Consider the following 24705-nt stretch of genomic DNA (forward strand, 5'->3'; position numbering starts at 1 on the left):
CATTCCATAACCTCCATGAAGTCAACAACTTAGTCCCCATATCACTATATCAAACTTTTACACAATTTTAATCACAAAAGATGCCACCAGCAACTCTAACTCACCTCTTGTTGAGACTATTTTACCAAGTACCACAATGCTTGATAATAGTCTGAACTTTGCATCCAAAGTTTCCACTTGGTAAGTGTTCAAGGTGAAAGAAACTTGTGAGGCATTAGCCTATCTTGTACTATTGTCGATGCATAGCATCCCAAAACAACGTTTCGAATCACCAACACCATTTTTGAAACTTTGAAACTCATGTATTTCCCCCCCCCTCCCCCTTTTTTTTTTGGAGGGGGGGTGTGTGTTTTGTGAAAGAATTTTTTGTTTAGAGGGAATAGGCTTTGAACTTTATCCACCTATGTTTTGGTTTTTGACTGACAGATAATGCATTTTAGTTCTCAACTTTCAATTCTAGCCTTCAGTTGCATTTTACTTCCCAGCTTTCAATTCCAGCCTTCAAAAAACAGTTTTATTGCATGTGTTTATGTCATGAGATATGTATTTTTGAAACCTCAATTAACATATGGATTTTTTTAAAATTACATGGTTAAGTAAATGTAACACATGTGACGTGTAACTAAGGTTAGGGTAAATTTACAAGTCCACGACCCAAGGAAATCATAGGATGTCAAAGGCAAAAGTTGCTATGAGTTATGTTGCTCAGGTACTTGGTAGTATCCGGTGCCAGTTGTTGGCCTAGGTCATTCATTTGGCCATAAGTGTTGGTCGGTGACACCAGATAATTGGCATTTAACGATACCTAACACCAATCTGATAGTCAAAGATGACGCACAGACACTCGGAAATAGAAGTTGCTTGGCCAATTTAATTATTGACCAATCAATTTTTTTTGGGCACCGAAATAATCATTGGATTAACTTTTAATATTTAAAGACTAAAAATTAATATTTAATTATGGATAATGCTAAAAAAACAATTTGAAAAGATTGCTAGTTGTCAAAAATACCCATGCAAGACTGAAAAACGTCTTTAGAGGCTAAAGAGAGGCATTTTAGTGCATTCAACCTACAAGAGGGAGAGAGGAGATGCTGCTAGTCATCTCTACAACCATTGGAGGACCTTTTGAGGCAGCCAGGGTCAGGAGAAGACTAATCAACAACAGGCAACAACATCTACAAGCTGTTAAGATAGGGCAACGGTAGTAAATGACTGATTCTGTTCAGTTCTTCGCAAAGAATGTCTGAATTTTCTCTCTCCTCAGCATTCTCTCTCATCTCCCATAGCCTTTTTTCAAAGATTACAGCATTGAGATCACCAAAGGTTGAGAAATTTCAAATTTCTATGCTGTAAACCCTAATCTGCAACAGAATTAGGGTTTAGCAATAGCCTCCAAAAGCGTGCTAAAAACTGAAATAGACTTGGATTTAACAGGGCTCAAGCTGTCCTCAGTCAAATTCAAGTGGAGGGACCAGCAAATCAATGAATTTGGGGCATTTTCCATCTCCATCAAAGCAGTGCAGGCCAATTGACTACCGAATCAAGGGGCAAAACAAATTGAAGACTTATTGGTCATTTTGGACAGCAAGAGGAGTTGAAATACCGAAATGGGTTGGAAAAATCCCATTGTACATCAACTTCTTCTTCAATTAAGTTAAAGAAATACCGAAAGGGGCGCCAGTTTTGGGGCCAACAAGGTGTCCATTGTCCAAGATTCTGAGTTAATTTGCACTTCTCAATTTTGTAATAAATGTTGTTGCTGTAACTAAGTTGTAATTGGGGAATTACCACCCATCCACGGAAGGAAGGTTGGTTTCAGTTTGCATGCCTATTTCTCCGTATCGATTTAATGCTAAAGTCCAAAACTCCTCCCATTTCCAAAACTAATCGGATCCCAAAAACTCCGTTTTTTGCGGTTTCCATTTCCCCATTTCTGAAACTCCCCCGTACTATGTGTCTATGATTGGTTTCGGTTCAGAATGCTGCTGCAAATGCACAATGCTTTGTGTTTCAATTTTTCATCATTGGGGAAGTATGCAGCTGATCAGTGGACATTGCACATTGTTTGGCAGCTTGTGTTCCACTTCCTTGTGCATGTACATGTGAGTGTTGCACATCAGCAAGTATTTTATGCAAGAGGGGAGCTAGGAATTTTCAGGTCTCTTTTCAGACTTGCAGTGGCATTTCACCTTCCCATGGTTGCCCTGAGGATCCAAGAGGATCTATCCACATGGGAGAAAGTGTTTGGCCCATAATGTCCAGGTCTTGGTTAGTATTTGTAAAATTAGGCATCCTCTATTACACACAATTGGCTCCAGACAGACTTGAGCTTGTGTGTAATCACTATTAAGGACGTGGGTTCTTGGCTTATTTGTGACTACTATGATTGTCTTGCATAGGGCCCAACATACATGCCTATGGTCCATGCTCATATTTTTTAATCTGCAAAAGAACAAAAAGAGATCAACATGCAACAAGGTAACTGTGAAACATCTCACCTTGAAAATGTTTCACTGCTCAAATGTTGTGTTTCACCCTGAAACATTTCACCTCTAGGCAGGTCGCCAGTGAAACGGTTGAATGATACATATGGGACAGCCTTCTTTGTAAATGATGAGTACATCTTACAGATTTATACCATGCAATTCCTTTCATGTCAACAACTTATGCCCTTTTTTTTGGGTGCATGTGTACATGCTGCACATGTGCACATAAAAATAGCTTAGAGACTGAGTCTATGCATTTGGCATTAGCATAGAAGGTCTTTGAAGTTGAAAAATAAGAAATTTTTTCCATTTTGTCCTTTACTTGGCAATGTATCTACCACGGTGAGGTTGGGCTTTTATATCTAACTTATCCCAAAGGTTCTAGTTCCAGTTGATAGGGTATCATCATTAATGATGGTCTAAAAGGTTTGAATACAAGCCAATAGCGTGTACTCTCAAACAGTTGATAGCGTATCATCATTAATGATGGTCTAAAAGGTTTGAACACGAGCCAATAGCATATCCTCAAACAGAAGATGGCATCCTATACACAATGTGTGCAAAAAACCCCCAAAAAAGAAAGAAAAATCACATTTATAAAAATTTAAATCATAGTTCCATCAACCATTTCACAAAGGGCATTTCATGTTTCAGTGAAACGTCTCGGGCGTTTCAGGCATTTTGCATTTGATTGCCAGCAAAATGTGTTTCACAGTTACCATGGTGTGCAGGTATCACCCATGCACAATCAATATATTCAAAAATAACGAGATCATTGTCTCTCATTTACAGAAGAAACCCATAGATATTAAACGGAAATTACCTGGATCTTTTTCTGAGGGTTTCAACACGAAAGTATTTCCACAAGTGACAGCAACTGGAAACATCTGTAGTAATTCTTACTTAGTTTGGCTGATAGCAAAGCATCACTATTGTCATCAAGCATTTATTGAATCAGGTCTTTAAATTTTGAAATGGACTTATCATTTCCTAGTAATGGCAACCAAAATGTGTGACGCCACATCAAAGAGCTGCTCCTCTTTACCTAAAGTGAAATTATTGCAAGAAATTTGAGAGGGGAGATTTACCCAAAGTGGAATCATCGCAGGAAAATTGAATGGGCAGATGCCAGCACAAACACCTAGTGGTTGCCTAATGCTGTATGTGTCTATACCACTGGAAACATTCTCCACAAACTCCCCCATTTGCAGACTAGAAATATTACAGGCATGTTCAACCACCTCTGCAATTTCAAAGGAGAAACAGATTATAATCTGGGTTTGAGCAGCTAGAACAAGATCACTGGAATATGTCAGCATAATATCTACGCACCTACCCACAAGGAATATGATGGAGCATAAGGAAGAACATTAGCTAGTAAAACATATCAGTAAGGTTTAAGTTGTCAAGAAAAATAATCCGTAGAGTGCAAGGATCTAGCAATTAATGATTGGAACATTCTCATTCCAACCTGAGTTTGTTTTCTTTTTTGAAAGAGCAACATGACTTCACCAGTCAAGGGAATCATAAAAGGAAAGGACAACATGATGAATAGAAAGGACAAGATGCAATAAACATAAGACCATGAGGAACATGTAGCTTAGACTTTGATTATGAGTGTGTCCATGAGGTCTAAGCATGGCAACCATAGCAAAGCTTCTGGTAAGTATTCTGCTGTGAGAACATAAGCCAAGAAAACTTCTCACCCATAGACTTCAATTTCTTTGGGCACATCATGACCAGGTCATTCACCACAATATGGCCCAGGCCCCAAATACATTCAACAGGGCTTACTCTTCTTTGCATTCATGTACAGCTTATCCTTCCTAAGTCCTTCAAAACAATCTAAACATGTTGTTTACGGTCTTCCTCATTATTTGACTAAGCAAATCTGTCATCAAAGAAAGTGCTCACGTTCCCTTATTGAACATTGCAAGAACATCTGTTAGACCAAAAGGTACAACTAAATACTCATATGAACCAGATGTCATCCTGAGTGTTATTTGGGAAAGATATAGTCATATGGCCTAAATGTCATTGTAAGTGTTATTCTGGGAACATCTTCGGTACAATTCTAATTGTATATCCACTCTTCAAGTCTATTATGCTGAAGATGCAGGAACTTTGGACACTCCAAAATGTCATCAATACTAAGGTATTGGATATGTTTCCTGATGGCTATCTGATTCAACACCCTTATAATCCATACACATTCAAAAGAACTACTTCCTTTTCTGCACAAGCAAAATTAGCGAGTAATAAGGAGATAAGCGAGGCATAATCAACCACTTCATCTCATTGGCTGATTTGGAGTACCAGGGATCACATTAATTCTATGATCTTCTAAGATCATTCTCCTAAATGCTGTCATCACAATCTCAGAACCCTTCAAGGGAACTTGACCTTTTCTGATCCAACTCAGAAGTAGAAGCATGCATTTCATGTTGATTTTCTTCAACATGAATCAATAACTACAAATATACTTTTTCAAGAACATTGTAATCTTAAAAGTGCTAACAAGGACAGAGCTGACATCAACCTCAACATCTAGCTTTAATAATTTATCTAGTGAGAAGTCCTGAGCTATTTTTCTCATCAAAGTAAGCATTCGATCTTCTATGCTGAGGCATCCTAAAAATTACACAATCACTCCCTTTTTTTGGAGGTGAGCAGCGCACAGCCCAAAGCAGAGGTTTTAGTGGCAGCCCCAAGGTGATGCCATCTCAGCCTATCCCTCTTTCCACACCTCCCCCACACTCTGCACCAGCAGCCCCCGCCCTGCCCTCTCCCCATTCCTGCTCCCCCCCCCCCCCCCCAAAAAAAAAAACCAGGCCATCCATCACCATAGGTCTGGTCGTGCCAGGCCATCTGGCTGCACTCCCTTCTCTCTCTCTCTCTCTCTCTCTGTCCAGGTCAAACCCACCACAGGCCAGCTGAACTGCACCATTGCTGCTGCTCCCTCCGCTAGAGGTAGCCTTCCCCCCAAAGCATTTGATAGCACTCTTAGAAGGTCCCCCATGAAGACCCACAATGGAAACCCCTAGTTAGACACCACAACACTCTACAAGTGCCCCCCAATCACACATCTTGCACGTCACTCTCACAAAGGAGCAGTTCTTGTCTATTCATGCCAAGGAAAGGAAATTAGAGGAGACCGCGATTTTTGATAAGGTTGTTGAGCACTGTCTCTCTAGGGCAGAGTTCCACAATTGGCTTCTTTGAACCCTACACATTACTACCATGCAGATCGCAGAGGCAATAATGATGGGTCATGGTAATTTTTATGGTCCATCTCACATTGGCGAAGGGAGCTTTGGAGCTTGTTGGCATCTCCCCCATAGCCTCCATGAAAGAAGTCATTTACATGGTCTTGTGGTACAGCAAATCCATTGTTGAGAGCTTCGAGCTCCACAATAGACTCCCTCGTTATCCAATCACGCTGCTTTTTCCCAAACCTGCAATCAAGTACAAACAGTTGGTAGAGGATTTTGGGCATCTCTTCGACACGGTCCTCCTCCCTTCTTTTGTTGATGCAATGATGGCCACAAGGGTTCCAAAAGTACATGTGGCAATGGAAGATACCAAGAAAATGTTGAGCTAAAAATGCATTAGCTTCACTTAAACAGCCCCAAAACATGCTTAATTAAGGAAGAAACCTTGTTTAGAGAGTGTCTGTATCCCATAAGCACAAACCCCCTTGGGAAGGCCCAAACTTTCTGCAAATAGGTATGTTGCTCTCCATTCAGCCTTAATCTCGTTTTTGCAAATTTCAGGTATTTCAGCTTACTGCCCACACCCCGGACGCGGAGAAAATCGCAGTCCAAGCTGGCCATTGTTGTCTACAACAATGTGGCACCTGTTTCCAGCCTACCACACACTGTTCAGAGCTGATTTCAGCATGCTGACTGTTGCTGGTGGTTTTTCCTGCGTTTTTAGTCATTCTCTCTCCTGCAGCCTGCATTTGCTGTCTTCTCTCCTACAGCCTGTGTTTGCTGTTTTCTCTCTTCCGCAGCCAGAGTTTTTAGTATTTCTCTCTCCTCACCTCCATTTTTATTCTTTCTCTCTCCTGCATTGCCATCTACATCAGATTCAGCCTTCCTTGGCTGCATTTTCTAGTGTTCAACATCCGAAGGCTACCTCACTACGATTCGGGACCCGTCCAGAGTACAAGAAACTCTCTAGCTCATTACCCTTGCCCTAATCCTTGAGATACAAGAGTTTGAGGTACAATATTCATTCACTACATAGTGCATTTGCTATATGAGCATTGTATATTCAACAGTCATATCACTTCATTCATTCTCTATGTTCATTGTCTCTGAGTTACCCTAACCCTAACTATGTTCTTCTATTGGTCTGTGCTTTGTCGTACAGTGTAATTTGTGTTTCTATATCAGGGTATTTCTTCACATGGTATCAAAGCCAAGTTCTCTGAGAGAAACCTAGGCCTTCATCTAAAAGCTCTATACAAGAACCAAGAACAATAGAAGGGCAGATGACTTTGAACACTACTTCCGCACCACTTCTCACATCCGTGCTAAATCCATCAACGAACGAGTCAAAGTGAGCCTCACAGCTTGCTTTACAAGCTCCCAACATGGCTAGACAGACATTGGACTACCATGGAGTTCCACAACCTTACAAGATCACTGCAATTGAGTACGATCTCATTTTGATGCATAAAGCCCAACAACAGATAGAAGGTAAGTCTAAATTTCACCCTTTAGATTTCGTGCACCGATCTACTAACCATGTAGGAAGGGTAGAATCTCCACTTAAGACTCGCCATCCGCAAGTGGAAACTGGTATAGAGTACACACCATTGCCTTCATACATGTTCTCTCTGGTACCAGGTATGTCTACCATTTCAGATTCTGTTAATGATGATTCCCCTTCTCCTATTGGTATAGATGATTTTCATGATAAAGGACGTTTGCAAAACAATTTCTAGTTTATGAGTAGTAAAAAAGACTGTTTCTTTATAAACTCAAGACTAGGTAAGCAATCGAAACAAGAAACTGTGTAATCCTTCCTCTTCTTTTCCTTCAAACAATTTTGTTTTTAAAGGTCAAAATGACGTAAGTGTATCTTCATCATCATTATTTCAATTTAATGCATTTAATGGACAAAAGGAACCCACATTATTTTCCACATCTACATCTAACACAAATCCATTTAATCTCCCTCCCATCCCACTCTCTTAGTCCATTGCCATATCCTTTCAATCTCCATTAAGTACACCGCATATTGCCTCTAATGTAGGATCGCATGTGTTTTCATTCACCGCACTCATAGTTGTTAGGTACGAAAAGAACGATACGGTATGGTACGATAAAATACGGTACTAAATGGTACCTTAGGATTTTATAAGGTACGGTACAATATTAGTACGAAAAAAAAAAACTTCTTTTTTTAAAAACTATAAATAATAGAACACATGTTTAAAGTGAAACTAGCAGTGCCATTACAAAATATGCTGAATACATGAGGTAAAAAGCCCTCGCAATCACATGCGAGCAGTAAACATACAGGCAACGGTACAGTGTACTAGATATATCATACAATCATCAATGAGTGAAACTAGATACAATCATCAGTGATAGTACTAAGTAGATACAAAAAGATGAGACTCAAGAGAATTGAGGCCTAGAGGCTAGGATGACTAATGAGGCATCACTATCATCAGTATCATCATCATCATCATCATCACCTGAGTGCTCATCAAGAGAGTTTGAAGATGACTCCTCGTCATCGAATGATGAGGCACTGGCTGATTTCAGATGAATCAATGTCTATTTTATCAGAACCTTTAGGTGGAGCGGGTTTGTGATTTTTTGATGAAACCCTCTCTATCACACAATCTGGATGGAAATCAAAAGCACAATCCTTGCAATGGTATACCCATCCAAATCATTGTTTACCACAATCATCACAAAAATATAGCCCTCCATATGCACTTTCAGTTAATTTGAGGGGATGCTCATGCTGCATGGAAATAATCTCTTTGGCAAAACTTTTTGCTTTTGCATTGATGTGTTCATGTGTCTCTACAACAACATCATTTGAAAAAGGGAAAGCAACTACTCCCTACAAGCTAACCAACCCTCAAACATCAATAGTTATTGTCTTTCCATCTGGACCAACAAACACCAATTGTGAAATCCCTTTCACATCAAAATACTAAGAAATACTTCTAATGGAGCTATCATTGAAAGGCAGAGCAAGCCATGGCATTCCATCAAAGTACTCTGTAAAATATTCCACATCCCTATCACTAGATAGAAATACGATCTCAAAATTCTCACCACGGCTACTGTAGGCAAGGGGGGGATGACATCATCAGGGACTGGACGAGAGCTACTAGAGTCCCGCCTCATATATGTCTGCAAACCACCTGAACCACCCCTCATCGATCTCGGAGGGCGCCGAATGACCATGCCCTTGCTGGCAACTCGAACTCCTTGCCCACGAGCACGCTGACTACGAGTGTCACGGGTGTCTGGTGCTATGAGCTCTCTATAGAGCTCTGCAAAGATTTGCTCCTCCTCATCAATCTCCTAATGTACTACACTCGCAAGAGTATCACCGGTCAACTTGAATGTATCAACATTCACCTACACAATGCACATAAGATAATAGATTATAAATACTAAATTGTTGAGTACAATACTATAAAGTAACAAGTTGAAACCAACAAATTTAAAAATTAAACTTGACTTATCATTTTATGGTTAGGTATTTACCTACTTTGGACTACCCATACTCATCATGGCCTTCATCACGCGCAAGTTAGTGTGGCAATAGACTAGCCGCTCTAACTGTCATGTACTAAGACGATTGCGAATCTTTGTGTGAATGAGAGAATAGGCACTTCAGTTTCTCTCATATGCACCCGAAGAGCAATCCTGCGCAAGGACTCTCATGGCCAAGGGCTAAAGAGTCTCCAGCACATATCCAAAATTTTGCCACCAAAATAGAGGCTTTACAAGTAACTCCCTTCTCCACAAGTGGGAGAAGAAAATGCCACATGTCCTCTCTGATCTGCATAGCATCCAAGCTCCTCTAGGACTGTGTTGTGGTCATCTATGGGGACCACACGAGTTAAATATGCAAGCTGATCTGACCGGAGCTCTTTGTCATCCATGATCGCCGGCGACTTGTAGGCCGGATGCACCAATGTTGCAAAACCATGGATGGACCTATGCATCCATGCCCATCTTCTCTCTGCTATCTCTATGATGTGTGCACGTTGAGAATCTGTGATCATCGTGCAAGCCCGTACCTCCACCAATGCCGCTCTGAAGAAGTGAACGAGAAGGCCCATGGTGGACCCCTCGCAATCAGTCATGCACAACACCCTATAAAAGGGAGTCACGGCAATCACAATGGCACGGACTTTCTGCCAAAACTGCTCATCAAGGCACAACCGCTGCATGGCTTTCGCCTTCTCTGTCTCATGCTCATCCCACTCATTCCATAGAGTGGACACCACTGTTTGGCATAGGGCGAACCGCACCTCATAAAGCCGCTTCAACAATAACCACATATAAGCAAACCGAGTTGAAGAAGGCTTCTTTAACTCAAGTTTGCTATGCTCACGATACATCGCAAGCACCTTCACCTTCACCGTGAAGAAGGTGACAACAGATGTAGCCTTGTGTACCACCCTCTTCACCCATTTTAGCTTCCCGATGTCCTCCATGAACAAGTCCAAACAATGACTTGCACATGGAGTCCACACGATCGAAGGAAACTTGGCCTCAAGCAAACGGCCCATGCGCCGACAATTGGATGCATTGTCGGTCACAACTTGCACCACATTCAACAGGCCCACCTACAAGCACATCATACATGGCACAAATTATAAAAGCTTCGGGGAGAGATGAATCATGAATCATGACTTGAAAATTCTAATTATGATTCATGAATAATGAAAGCAACTTTAAAAAGACAATGTGTACCTCAATGATAGCTTGCCAAATGTGGCGGTAGATGAATGGGCCAGTCGTTTTTCTTCCCCTCTTGCCGGTGTCTACAGCCCGCAAAAAATATGTGCCAAGTGGACATGAAACGAGTATGTTGATGATACCTCATTTCTTACGGTCACTCCATCCATCGGTGAGAATGGAGCAACCGTATTTTGTCCATGCGGCCCGAATAGGATCAAGGGCTTTATCAATCCTCTCCTTCTCTTCATCAATCTTCTTCGTCCTCATATCATTGTGTGAGACGCCGCTCCATCCTTCACATAGGCCCATTTTGGCGATGGTTTTCACCATCTTCTTCCATTGCTCATGCTTTAGGATGTTGAATGCAAGATTGCACTCGATCACCATGCATGCAATCTCAACATCGGCTTGTCGGAAAGGCAACCGATCCATGTGTATGACCGGGAGCTTGAGAGAGAGAGGATTGCCTTTCCGGTACCACATGAGCCTCTAACCTTTGCCTTTTGCCAATTCCGGAGCCCGAAGCGGATGTGGAGTCGGCACCACCAATGGTGGAGGTGTCACCCGCATCGGTCGAATATAGGCCTACATTAGAGGCTTCCTCATGAGTAGGTATAGATGTAGATGCCGCCGCCGCCGATCCGCCACCTCCTCCTCTAGTGGATCTCCCTCTCATCTTGGCAAGAATCTCATCCTCAATGTGTTGAGGGATCGACTTGCACGGAGCGACTTGCCCCCCCGTCTTGAAAAGATGTTGGAAAAGCCGGGTCGCACCACTTGTGTAGCTCTTCCTGCAATACTTGCATATCCAATTATGAGAGTTGGACTTCTTTGTGTCCCTCTCCACATGGATGGCGTGCAAGTTGAAGGCCTCATGCTTCTCGCGTGTCATGGTGCCGAGGCGAGGTCGGAGGCCCGATGAAGAGGAGAGAGTCGAGACTTGTCACTCCGATCGGCGGTGATGCTTGAAGAGGGAGGGGATGGAGGGAAGAGGAGAGAGCGAGATGATGCTTGAGCCTTGAAAAGGGAGGGGATCGGGGAAACTTGGAAAGTTGGAAGAAGAACGAACTTGATGGGAGCTTGATGTAGCCTTGGAGTCTTGGAGACGAGGGAGGGCTAAGGAGAGAGTCGAGACTTGCAAGAGTGTGTGTGTGTCACAAATGATCAATCGTGCCCAGTTTGCGCCTTTTTCCCCAGCCCGTTTCATGCGGAAACTTTCTAGATAGCTCACCTTGTCCCGCAGGATACGTGGCCAAAACATGTTTAAAATCTCGTTCGAAATAGTACGAAACAGTACGGATACGTACCGTACGGTTCGTATGGTACGAACCTGTCCGTTCGACATACAAGTGCAACCCAGACCACACTAGGAAGTTCTTCAAACTTAGCCACAACCGTTAGGACCTCATCTCGTCCTCAGTCGAGTGGTGTTTCACCTTTTTCTCACACACTTTCGAGATCATTCGAGCTTGGGTATTCCCTCGAGTCTCTCCCAAGTTCGGATCAATTGTTTGGTACCACAGTTTGCCTCCATGGCATTACCTAGTGGACCCTCCAGTCATTAAGCTGTGTCCTAGCCGACATTTGGACAAGGCTTATGTGTCCCAATGCCTCCACCTCCACTGGCACCTTATGAAAACATTCATGTTCCAATGCCTCTACATCAATCAACACTCATTGGATACTCATAGCCTATTTCTGCCTGCCCACCTCTTATCCCTCCTCCTCCTTATCAGACACCTCCACCACCACCGCCGCCACCATGTTATTCTCCACATCCATCTTACCCCCCATTCCCAATACCTCATGGTTCTACCTCATCTTCCACCAAGCATGCATTCAATGACAAGACTCGTTTTAACAAGTCAAACTTTACAACTTGGTCGAACTTGATAAGACATATTCTTGACTCGTAGAACCTATGGAATCTTGTGCAAGGTTTGGAACCCCAACCCGATCCTGCACTTGTTCCATACGAGGTCGTCTGCTCATGGAAGGCTAGGAATGCCTCCACTTTTGTCGAGCTAATGCAGGGCTTATTGCCTGAGTTTCATTCTCAACTTCAACATTTTGACTTAGTGTCAGAGCGATGAATACACTTGACTAACCACTATGCAGGTCGCAAAAGGACCCGTCGAATGAATCTTGACCATGAGCTTTAGAACTTCAAAATCTCTAGCCGGGATGACTTGAAAGTCAAGTTGGCTGAGTATGGGCGTCTCCTTGCCAATTTCTCCACTACAAGTACTCCTAAGTCCTCTAACGATCAGGTCACATTGTTTCTTAACAAGCTGATGTGTAAATACTTCAATTTTGTACAACAAGTGGTTTCTGTGCCCAATTTACCCACATTCTATGAATTTGAATGTCAACTATTGCGTTATGCACGACTGTTCAACCAGTTTCATATGAATAAACCCTCAGGAGGGACTTTGGTTGCTTATTCTCAGAAGGGACAGCAAGGGAAAGGTAAACCAAATCAAAATCAAAATCAAAATCAAGTAAGGAAATCACAAGGAAACTCCCAATCTCAACTCAAACCCGGGTGGCAGAATGTACCTAAGAAGAATAGGTATTGTCAACATTGTCAAAAGACTGGCCATTTTGATGACAAGTGTCAATTAAAGGCAAGAGAGACAGCACCAAAACCCAAATCACAGACCTCCGCCCTTGAGTCGGACAACCCCCATCAAGGGAGACAAGGTGATGGCAAGGGGCAGTGGAAAGGTCACACTCACACTGCCACCTGTCAACCATCTCAGTCGACAGTACCCTCAGCTCCACAAGACTTATCTGACTAGTCTGCTAAGCCCCATATCGTCTCCATAGAGACATCTAATATAAGTCTCGTCCACATCTATGAGTTGCCTCCCGACAAGGTTACCGCAGAACCCATTTATCACAACTGAGCACATCAGCACCTGTTTGAATTGTGGACAGTGGAGTTACACATCACATGACTCCTATAGAGAACATCTTTCGTACCCGAGCATTGCAGCCGAGCGGGTACGCGTAGGAAATAACTCCTTGATCAAGATCCAAGCTTAAGGTTATGTCAGTTTTGCCACTAACAAGGGTTCAGATTTGGCTTCGTTGAACAATGTATACAATGTCCCTCAACTTGCGGTGAACTTGTCATCTATTCAGTAGCTTTGCCGGTTGGGGCGAGTAGTTTTCTTTACAGCGACCACAATCGATGTCCTTAACTCTCAAACTGGTTGAGTAATTACTAGCGATGAGGCACAGCCTAATGGCCTATACCACATGACCCATTTTCTCACCGAGCCGATAGCCAAGGGCTCTGTGCTCCATGGCTTCTAGGCATTAGCCACATCTCGGTAGCCTATGAACAGTGAGCGTCTTTGGAATTTCCACCTACGGTATCTTGGCTATAACTCTCTTTATGAGTTGTCTCACTGTGAGATGGTTGAGGGCCTTCCTCGCCTGAAGCTAGCTCGAGATGTCTGTAGAGCATGTCAGCTCGAGAAGCAACACCGTATCCCATTTCTTCAACAGTCTACACATAGAGCTGAGGCGCCTCTTAGATTGATTCACGTTGATATTTGTGGACCCACATCCACTACTGCCTTCAACAGCACGTTGTACTTCTTTTTAATAATGAATAATCATTTGAGATCCATGTGGGTGTACTTCCTCAAGCATAAGTCCAATGCTTTCACATATTTCTCTGCTTGGGTACTGTTGGTTTATAACTGGACAAGTCCTCGTGTTGGTTGCATGAGGATTGATAGCGGTGGTAAGTTCATCTCCCACGAGTTTTCTGAGTTCCTACAACCGCATGGCATCTCTCGCCAACTCACCTCTACCAACTCTTCCTCTCAGAATGAAGTTGTAGAGCGTCGAAACCGGACAATCATAGAAATGGCACACTCTATGTTGTTCACAACAAAGCTCCCTGAGCATAACGGGTACCCACGGCTCTACCTCAAAAGACCCCATACAAGGCATTCTTTGGCTCTCGGCCTGTCATATCCCACTTCACAGTCTTTGAGTGTCATGCATACACACACACCTGATGATGAAATAGGAAAGCTTACTCCCCAACCTCATCTCCTTATCTTTGTCGGATACTCCTCCAAAGCGAAAGCCTATTGTTTATTTGATCCTCAAATGAACAAGGTGATCGTTAGGAGGAATGTCATCTTTGACAAGAGGGATATTGTGCAATCCTCTACACTGGATTCCAATCCGATTCCTCCTTCCACATCATTGGAGATCATGCGTACTGAGCCTAGTCTACTACCCGCTCCTGACCTACCTACGGATTCTTCAGTTCCCAGGACCCCTCTGCAAGACCTGTTACCTCACTGATACCAACAGATCATGCAGACTTCCACTCCTCCGGAGGGACCTAGACAATTTGCTCGGCTTGCACCTCAGGAATCATTTGCATCATTGTTTATAGCTGATTACATAGTGCATTCTAAGCCGAATACATGGCAAGAGTCGCTTCAGCACCCTCAATGGTGAGATGCCATGCAGAAGGAGCTAGAGAGTATTGACTGAAATGAGACTTGGACATTGGTGGATCATCCGAGCCACAAGAAAGTCATTGGGACGAAGAAGATTTTTAGGACCAAGCTAAAGACTGATGGGACTTTAGACAAGTACAAGGCTCACATTGTCATGCAAGGATTTCAACAAAAGAATGGTATTGATTATGAAGAGACCTTCATACCTACTGTGCGGTTAATATCTTTTCAGTTATTACTCACGCTAGCTGCTCACCACAGCTAGCCGATACATGAGATAGATATCAAGAGGGTCTTCTTGAATGGTTATCTAGAGGAGGGAATCTATGTGGAGCAGCCACCAGGATTTTCTTCTACGAACCCAAGGGATAAGTTGTTCCACTTTCAAAAAGCTCTTTATGGGCTGAAGCAAGCACCGCAGTCTTGGTTCCATAGGATGGACAAGTTCTTATAGACTCACGGATACCGTTCTACTCCTTATGACCCGCATTTATATGATCGATCTACTGCACAGGGGATCAATTACATCCTGTTGTACGTTGATGACTTACTCATCACAAGTTCACATTTTGCTGCCATAGTGGAAATCAAGGCAAAGCTTAGTGCTACATTTGAGATGACTGACCTTAGTTTGTTATCTTACTTCTTGGGGATGGAGATAGTTTGATCTGGGAGTTGTATTTTTGTTGAGCTAAAACATGCATTACTTGCTGTTTAGCCTCTTAAACAGCCCCAAAACACACTAAAAAATGCTCTTTTAGAGTAAAACCCTAAAATAAGGAGCGGTTCGAGAGAGTCCAGTGGAAACCCTGAAACGGGGAGCGGTTCGAGAGAGTTTCTGGAAACCCTAATTTTTGGGGCATCCTTCCACATCTATAAATAGATAGGCTGCCCCCATTTAACCTAATTCCATCTGTGCCGGTTTCTCACTCCACGTGCAGATTCCAGCCATCATCTCCTCCCACATGGCTGTCCGGCCCTCGAGACTACTGCCACTCCATCCGTGTTTGCGCCTGCTGCTGGCATCTTCATTCATGCTGACGTCAATTGCTGGCAACATCATCATCTGCTGCAATCTGATCATCCACTCATCGCCAGCCACATCAGACATTGTTTCAGCCTGCTATTTACACCAGACTATGAGCAGTTTCAAGCCTCCGATCGGTGGTACACTACTGCGTTTACCAGATTGTAGCCTCCAAACTGTTGCGTTTTGGTGATCAGCCTGTTGCCATTCATATTCAGCACTCTTACACTCCAACTGGTGGTCACAGACTTGGGATCCGTCTCCAGTGGACTTCACACTCCGACATTGCTCCACCCTTGAGCACACTGTACACTCTTACATTCATTTACATCATTCATTCACTTCAAAGTTGTTTTCTCTCTCTCCCTTCTTCTGTTTGTGTTTGAGTTTCTGTGTTTTGAGTTTTGGGTTTTGCATTTAGGGTTTGAGTTTTGCCCTCTGTGTCTATGTCTCTCTCTTTGTGTTTCTATCGTGGTCATACACTTTGTGTGTCCTTAGTGCAAACCCTAGCAGCTTTCTTTACATAGTATCAAACCCGGTGCTCTTGTAAAGAGTATCCTGTAGATATTGTGGAGAGTCAGTCTTTGTACGAGGCTCACAATACGACTCGTAACCAAATCACAATGTCCTAGACACCTTCTTTTCCAGTTCCTATGATATCTTATCAGGCTTCTCCATCATTGGAGGCCCTGAGAGAACATTATGGACACGGTGAGGAGGACGACACTCTACCTTCACCAGATTTCACCAACATGACAAAGGAGGACTTTGAGGGGTACTATCGCAACAAGTACGGTGATATTTACACCCCTCCTACCAGTTTTGCTACCACATCTAGACCGGTTGGTGAGGCTAGCCACCTATCGCCACCTATCCGATCATGGAGGACATATGGCATCGGAACGTCTGGCGATCCATCTTCATCATCTCAGCCAGGTCCAATGTCAAGTTTGTACAATTCTTTTGTGTTGCATGAATCAAAACCCTCACATGTTTCTTCTTTTGAGGTATAGGATCTGGATGGCTTTGCGTATATGAACTTCAATAGAGGGGGCTCACGAAGCAGACGAAATTCAAATACATCTACAACTTTTGTTTCATTTGAGCATATCACGCACACTTCTCACTTTTCTCCCATCCCACCCTCTTCTATATCACACCTTGCTCACCTCTCATCATCTTTCCAAAACCTTGGATTACACTTCACATCTGCATCACACAACCTAGGGGTTGGATCTTTCAAATCCGCTCCACCTTTTCCTTCTCCACTCCATTCTCTACCTCTTTGCACCATGGTACTTCCTTAGGGGAATGCCACCCTTTAACACAGTGCCTCTCACCTTTCAGCAAATGAGCACACCCATAACTCCTGGGTCGACTATGATGGGCATCCCCCTCACTATCCCCAGCTTCACATCTCACATGACCACTCATACGCAGGGGTTTCCATCCTCAGCTTATGGTGCATCTTCACACTCTCCTTGGGTTACACCTACGCAAGGATTCCCATCTTCTGATTCCCGTGTTCCCATCCCATCTCCTTGGGTTCCTCATGTGGCTACCATGCCCATGCCTAGTCAGCCCATCCCTGCCTATGGATCTACCTTGCACACTACCCGCATGCCTGGTCGGCACTCTAGGGCCCATTCCCAAGTGTACTCCAGTCCCCCATCCTACCCACACTACATTTTTTCACACTATCCATCTCCAAGCACTACAACTCCTGTTGCAACAGCCAAGAATGTCTTCACGGATAAGACACATTTTAACCGGTCAAATTTCACCACTTGGGGTCTAATTTTATGCAACAAGTGCTTGAGTCTCAAGGTCTTTGGGACCTCGTCATTGGTCTAGAGCCTATGCCGGACCCTCCACTAGCTCACCCTAATTACATCTATCAATGGAGAGCCTGCAATGCCACAGCCAATGTTGAGCTGATGCAAAGATTGCTTCCTGAGTATCACTCTTAGTTACAGCACTTCCCGCTCGCATCAGAGCGTTGGAGTCACCTTCTCGACGGCTATGCGGCTTGTGACCGTACTCAGTGCATCAATCTCGACTTTGAGCTTCAAGAATTCTCTATTAAGGAAGGGGACGATCTAAAAGTCAAGCTAGCTGAATATAAACGATTACTTGTCGAGTTCGCCACTACTGGCTCTCCAAAGTCAAATGATGATCAAGTTACATTCTTCTTGAATAAGTTGCCCAAAAAGTACTTCAATTTCATTCAACAAATCATCTCCCAACCTCGGTTGCCAACCTTCTACGAGTTTAAGTGCTAGTCCTTTCATTACGCCAGGTTGCATGATCAAGTCCATAAGAAATCCTCATCCCAACCTTATTCAAAGTAGAAGGGGTTGGTTGCCTCTTCTTCGAGAAGGAAAACCACCAGTGGCAAGAACTCGCAAGATGCAAAGGCAAGCCAATCAAAGGATGACTCCTTTTCCTCAGATGGAACCAAAAAAGCTAGCCTAGGGAGTTGTTGCCAAATCTAGACCTATTTGGCAACAACTCCCTAAGAAAAACCGGTTTTGCACAAGCTGCTAGAGAGCAGGCCATGTGGACGAGGAGTGTCGCTCCAAGGCCCAAGGTCTTCCACCTAAAAAGCCTCAGCAGACCACTGCACAGTCCATTGGGGCTACGCCTTCTGCTCCTACTTTATCTGCTCCTTCAGCACCCGTTGTTGTTGTTGGACATGTGGCTTGAGAACAGTCTCAGCAGCCCATCTCTTTCACTACCCCTGAGGGACTAGCTGATTGATCTGCAAGTTCCGATCCCATTGCACTTCATGCATCTATCTCACCTTCCTCCCCACCTTGTCATGCGTTCCCTTGGCAGAGTCCTGCTACTGGACGTACACGATAGTGGCCACCTTTCTTAGACTAGCATGTCTCTAGGTCCTTTCAAATACCTCAGTCTAGCATTCATTTTTCGCACTCTTAGAGTCGGACCCATAGAATTCATTGTCCTTAGCTTTTCCATTATTTTGTCTTCCCCTGCATTTACTCACACACATACACATTCATTGCATTTATTTTGAGTTAGATTTTCTTTTTGTTATGTTTTGCTTTGGAGCATCTCATTACTTATCTCTGTGTTTGCAAATTCTCATCTCTTTTGCACGGTTTTGACTTTCAGTATAGGGCTAACTTGCAGATTCCTTTGGTCCTACTTGGGCTAGAGGTGTGGGGATGCGCACCATTCCTTTCATGGTTTCATCATCCTAGGAGTGCTTGCTCTTCTTCCAGCATGGCGGTTTTCCCTCCCGAGGCTGATCGTGCAACATCTCTCTATTCAGCACTCCAACTGGTGGTCACAGACTTGGGATCCGTTGCCGGTGGATGTCACACTTCGACGTTGCTCTACCCTTGAGCACACTGTACACTCTTACATTCATTTACAGCATTCATTCACTTCAGAGTTGTGTTCTCTCTCCCTTCTTCTATTTGTGTTTGAGTTTCTGTGTTTTGAGTTTGAGTTTTGCGTTTAGGGTTTGAGTTTTGCCCTCTGTGTCTGTGTCTATCTCTTTGTGTTTTTGTTGTGGTCCTACACTCTGTGTGTCCTCAGTGCAAACCCCAGCAGTTTTCTTCACAATTTTTGTGTCACAGCAGAAGTATGCACTTTAGCTCGTGGAACAGTTCACTATGGATCAAGCACGGACAGTGGCCACATCTCTTGATCCTACAATCCACTTGTCAAAGAATACCCTAGGTCAACTCTTCGATGCATGTACCTATAGGTCTCTTGTAGGGAAACTTCTTTGGTTAATTCATACTAGGCCTGACTTAGCTTAGTAAGCATTTTCAATCAATATTTCACAGCACCTAGGATGTCACATTGGATTGCATGTCTTCGTGTGTTGTATTATTTATGGTGTACTTATTCTTATGGCCGCACTTATGATTTTGGTTTATGTTCACAAGGGTACATTGATTTTGATTGGGCAAAATATCCTAACACCCGGCGTTCCCATGGTGACTATCTCTTCACCTTCGGCATGGCTCCCATTTCTTGGTCCCGCCATAAGCAAGAGACGGTGGTGGCTTCCACGACCAATGTTGAGTATAGAGCTCTCTTCGATAGCACCGCCAAGGCCATCTACCTGAGGAGCTTACCGGTGGCGCTTCACTTTCCTTGTAACTCTCCTATCATTGTCTATTGCAACAACCAGAGTGCCATTGCCCTTGCAAGCAATCCGATCATCACACCACAGACGTAGCATGTGAGAATCCACTTACACTTTTCCAGAGAGCAGGTTGAGCTAGGCACTATCCACCTAGAGTTTGTGCCCTCATCGCACAATTTTGTAGACATTTTGACCAAAGTGGTCAACCAGCCATTTCTTTAGTACCTTTTACCCAAGATCAACTTGGGTACACCCTCCCCTACTTCAAATTGACAGGTAGAGGTGCTTTCCTCTTGCTTTCCCTTCCAGTTTGAGAGGGGGCGGCTACTTCTCTTGATAGCGATAGTTATGATATTTATAATTTTTAGACATTCATTCATTCATTTATTCTTTTGTATTATACTTATGAACACCTGTCACTTCATCTGCACTGTCAAGATGACATGATTGTAAAAGGGCACTTGGGCAAGTAAGCAATTCCTATGTGAGGGTAATGTCCAAGTAGCATCGTTGCATTGCATTTTGCGTAACCATAACATCTTATATCTCCCTTTGCATTATCCCATGCATTGGCATTTTGTTCATATAAACATGCATCTATACGCATTTATCTCTTTTCAATCTTTTGGAGTGGTCAACTCTTGATCCACTATATTCGTGGCATTGCACATGGCAATCTCCAAAGCAATTCTCCCTAGCTTGCTTGCTTGCTTTGCTTGTCTTGCTTGCTTCATATCTTTCCTATATTTGTATCACCCACACCTTAGCCATTTTCCTTCTTTGTCCACACCCAGTACTAGTAGGAATTGTATGCTTATTTTGTGAAAATCTTAGGTGTGACCATCTCTTATCACTCTCTCATTTGGGGCACGGATACTCAATAGGATGAAAACTGATTTGAAACCCTCACTTAATGTTCAATCTATCAAAACTACAAAGCCCTCCAAAAAAAAATCCATAGCTAATTCCATCCGCCTTTGCAGGACTTGGTAAGCTATTGGGCAATCGACGTGCACCCTTTGTCTGATGCCTTGGCCTCTCTAGGGTAATGACTTGGGCTCCCTTGGTAAGATAACCATCAACTCTGTAGTCTTAGTAGGCCACTGGGCAGCCGACGTGCACCCTTTGTATGATGCTCTGGCTGCTTTGGGGTAGGACGCCTTAGGGTAAAAGATAAGATGGTTGGGGGGGGGGGGGAGGAAGAGGAGAGCTTGGTTGGCCTACTTCTCATGGCACCATTGTTGGGCTTGAGAGGGGGTCTTGAGCTAAAAATGCATTAGCTTCACTTAAACAGCCCCAAAACATGCTTAATTGAGGAAGAAACCTTGTTTAGAGAGTGTTTGTATCCCATAAGCACAAACCCACTTGGGAAGGCCCAAACTTTCTGCAAACAAGTATGCTACTCTCCATTCACCCTTGATCTCGTTTTTGCAAATTTCAGGTATTTCAACTTGCTACTCACACCCCGGACGTGGAGAACATCGTGGACCAAGCTGGTCATTGCTGTCTACAACAATCTGGCACCTGTTTCCAGCCTACCGCACACTGTTCAAAGCGGATTTCAGCATACTGACTATTGTTGGTGGCTTTTCCTATGTTTGTAGTCTTTCTCTCTCCTGCAGCCTGGGTTTGTTGTCTTCTCTCCTACAGCCAACGTTTTTAGTCTTTCTCTCTCTTGCACTACCATCTACATTAAATTCAGCCTTCCTTGGTTGCATTTGCTTGTGTTCAACATCCAGAGGCTGCCTTACTGCGATTCTTAGGATCGGTTTGGAGTACGACACACTCTCTAGCTCATTATCCCTACCCTGATCCTTGAGATACTGGAGTTCGAGATACAGTATTCATTCACTACATACTGTGTTTACTACATGAGCATTGTATATTCAATAGTCATATCACTTCATTCATTCTCTGTGTTCATTGTCTCTAAGTTTCCCTGACCCTAATTGTGTTCTTCTATCAGTCTACGCATTGTCGTACAGTGTTATTTGTGTTTCTGTGTGAGGGCATTTCTTCACAAAAAACACCAAAATTTTTAGAGATTGAGACTGGTAGGCACATCTTTAGACAACAGCCCAATGTGACAGGGCAACCCAGTCCATGCTTATGATGTCATGGCTTTGGACACCAGGCCGAGTGTACTTGCTTTGGTGTGAAGGCGGCTCAACAAGCAGCTATACAGAAGGATGACAAGGATTTCATGAGGGTCCAACAAGAGGGGGAAGCGACAAGATGGACCGCAACCTATACTGCACTCCAACCTCACCAATAGAGGGTTGGGGGTGTGAGATAGATCCTCATTTGAAGTGGACTCCCCCTATACCCCCGCCCCCCAAGGGCAACACAGCCCATAGTACCACCCGCAACACAAACCTCCCCCCCCCAAAAAAAACCCTTACCACAGTTTATATCCCATCCCCCCTCATCCCCAATATAGTAGCGCCTCCCCCCTCCCCCCCCGGCCGCTGCCTCCTCCCACGGAGGGCCACAACCCCCACACCCCTGCTAGCTCTTCTCGTTAACAACCTACCTCCCCCTCTCACACCACCACTAGTTCTATAATAGTGCCAGCTCCCCATGCACTATGGCCTATGGTTATACAAGAGAGTAGCAAGACATGTAGAGTTTCTGCTTCCCCTAGAGGTGGAGATCTCTGTGATCTACAAGTCAAGGGGTAATAAAGCTCACCTACTTGCACCACCATATGCGCAGAACTACACCTACTTCCTTCAGTCTTCTCACTCAGGAGCCCCATCAATAGGTCTATTGGATGAGGTCGTGAGGGACTAAATAGCAGACTACGTCTCTCACTGGCTAGGAGAGGTAGGACTAGCACTACAAGCATAGCAATGGCTAGGATGTCGAGTGGACATCAACTAGTGGCATGGAGCTGAAGTCCCACACCTCAACACATCTTTCAAGTCTGTCCACAATGGATCCTATTGATGGATTTGATCGAGTGGCCACTTGCCCAATGTTGAGCCAAAAAATGCATTACATGTTGATTAGCCACTTAAACAGCCCCAAAACATGCTTAATTAATGAGTAGCCCTAAAATAGGGCACGGTTTGAGAGAATTTCTATGAAACCTAATTTGGGAGGGTCCTGTTAGAGTGCAGCGATGTGGAAGCGTAGGACAAAGACTAAGAGAGAGTGAACACAGAAAGAAGAGAGAGAGAGAGAAAAAAAAAGAGAGAAAAAAAAAGGGAGAGAGAGAGAGAGAGGGGGGCAATGACGAGGCGTCTGGTGCGTGGGCGATGGCGGATCTGTTTCCCCGTCTAGCGGACGTGTCTGCTGGCTTCGACTAACGACTTGCCCTGCTCGTGTCATCGCACCCACCCCTCGTCTGCTACCTTCGACCAACGTTTGGCCCTGTTCGTGTCCTCGCGCCCAACCCTAGCCAGCAACCTGCTGTCTCGTGCCACCTTCTTGCCTACGTCGCCTTGCTCTGCGACGGACGGGTCACCAACACAGGGTCTGTGCCTAGGTTGCGCTGTCGTGTCCTGCCTGTCCGTTAGCTCCCTGTCCCTGCTGACGTTGGCCTGGTGATCTGCATCGCCCTATCCTATTCTGCCGTCCTCAGTTCTGTGCCTGACAGCGAGGGTGTGACGACTGGCCCGTCTGCGAGACCCCGCGCGCACAACTGTGCTGAGTTCCCTGTCCGCCGCGGTCCCTGCGTCTGCATGAAGATCTGCCTCGCGATTCCTTGTGTCGGTGCGCCCGCCTCGCCCCTCATTTGACCCGCCCTACTGAACCCGCCCTGCAAAACCTGTGAGGTCGGCTAACCTGCCCTGCAGACCCGAGACGTCGCCTGACCTGTGACGTCGGCTGACCTGCCCTGCAACATTGCCCTTGGCTGCGCGCCCTGACAGAGAGAGACGATAGCAGTATGGCTGGCTTGGATATGGATTTTCTAGACAGGACGGTGGCAGCCCTTGGCCCTGATTCTAATATAGAGAAGCCGGAGGATATGGTGCCGTGCACGGAGGAGATGCCTTCGGTTTCTGAACTGCCACCTGCGGGTAAACGCTCCAAGCATACTTTTGAAGAGACAATGGCCCTCAGGAACGTTCCTATGCGTAGGTTGCCTCTGATCCTGTGGATTCGTAGGAGATTGACTGGGAGCATTTGTTGGACTTTGCCAATACTCTGCTTGCCGATTATGTCCAGCATAATCATGAAACTTTTTCTGACTCGGGAACTAATGACGTGCTGGAAGCCACAGTGAACCCGAAATCAGTCTTGCGGTCTTTTTCGGTGTTTTATGACCGTGCCGTTATACTTTTCTTCACTGGCAGGATCCCAGTGCTTTCCCATATTCGCCAGTGGCTGCACCATTTTTTGCAAGGGGAGTGTGTTGAGGAGATCTTCCTTGGACCCCTCAGCTTTTATGAGGTGCTGCTGAAATCAGAGACACATCAGGCTGAGCTCCTGTCCAAGGTGCCATTATTCTTTGATTGCCGCTTGGTCCATGCTGTGCCATGGCGCCCTATGGCAGACTTCCAGCGCCTGCTTCAATGAGAATGCCCGGTGTGGGTGGAAGTGGAAAATTGTCCGGCGGTCTATTGGCCATTGTTAAAGGATGCGATGGCGGTTGTGGGAACGGTGCTGGTTCCCC

At 44.5% G+C, this 24705-nt stretch overlaps 2 protein-coding genes across 3 annotated transcripts in view; both read right to left on the reverse strand.

Annotated features, from left to right (window-relative positions):
- The window catches only part of ALDH6B2 (aldehyde dehydrogenase 6B2), a 185983-nt gene that overhangs the window by 61625 nt on the left and 99653 nt on the right, over positions 1–24705 (reverse strand). For both annotated transcript variants that reach the window (XM_087691463.1, XM_087691462.1), the window contains exons 6-7: positions 3578–3732; positions 3313–3376 (exon numbers count right to left, since the gene is read on the reverse strand). In XM_087691463.1, coding sequence (XP_087547589.1) covers positions 3313–3376; positions 3578–3732 — 219 coding nt within the window. The remainder of the gene's footprint in view (positions 1–3312; positions 3377–3577; positions 3733–24705) is intronic.
- LOC148026931 (uncharacterized) lies at positions 9356–10285 on the reverse strand. The gene has a single exon (XM_087690542.1). The coding sequence runs from the start codon at positions 10264–10266 to the stop codon at positions 9472–9474; it is 795 nt and encodes a 264-aa protein (XP_087546668.1). The 5' UTR covers positions 10267–10285; the 3' UTR covers positions 9356–9471.

The sequence above is a fragment of the Lygodium microphyllum genome, chromosome 13 (genome assembly GCF_053477565.2).
Source record: "Lygodium microphyllum isolate KBCC chromosome 13, Lygodium_microphyllum_v1.1.10, whole genome shotgun sequence".
Classification (NCBI taxonomy): Eukaryota; Viridiplantae; Streptophyta; class Polypodiopsida; order Schizaeales; family Lygodiaceae; genus Lygodium; species Lygodium microphyllum.

Excerpts from the sequence above, each read along its gene's own strand:
- LOC148026931 (XM_087690542.1), bottom strand. The coding sequence starts at position 10,266 with ATGGGCCGTTTGCTTGAGGCCAAGTTTCCTTCGATCGTGTGGACTCCA.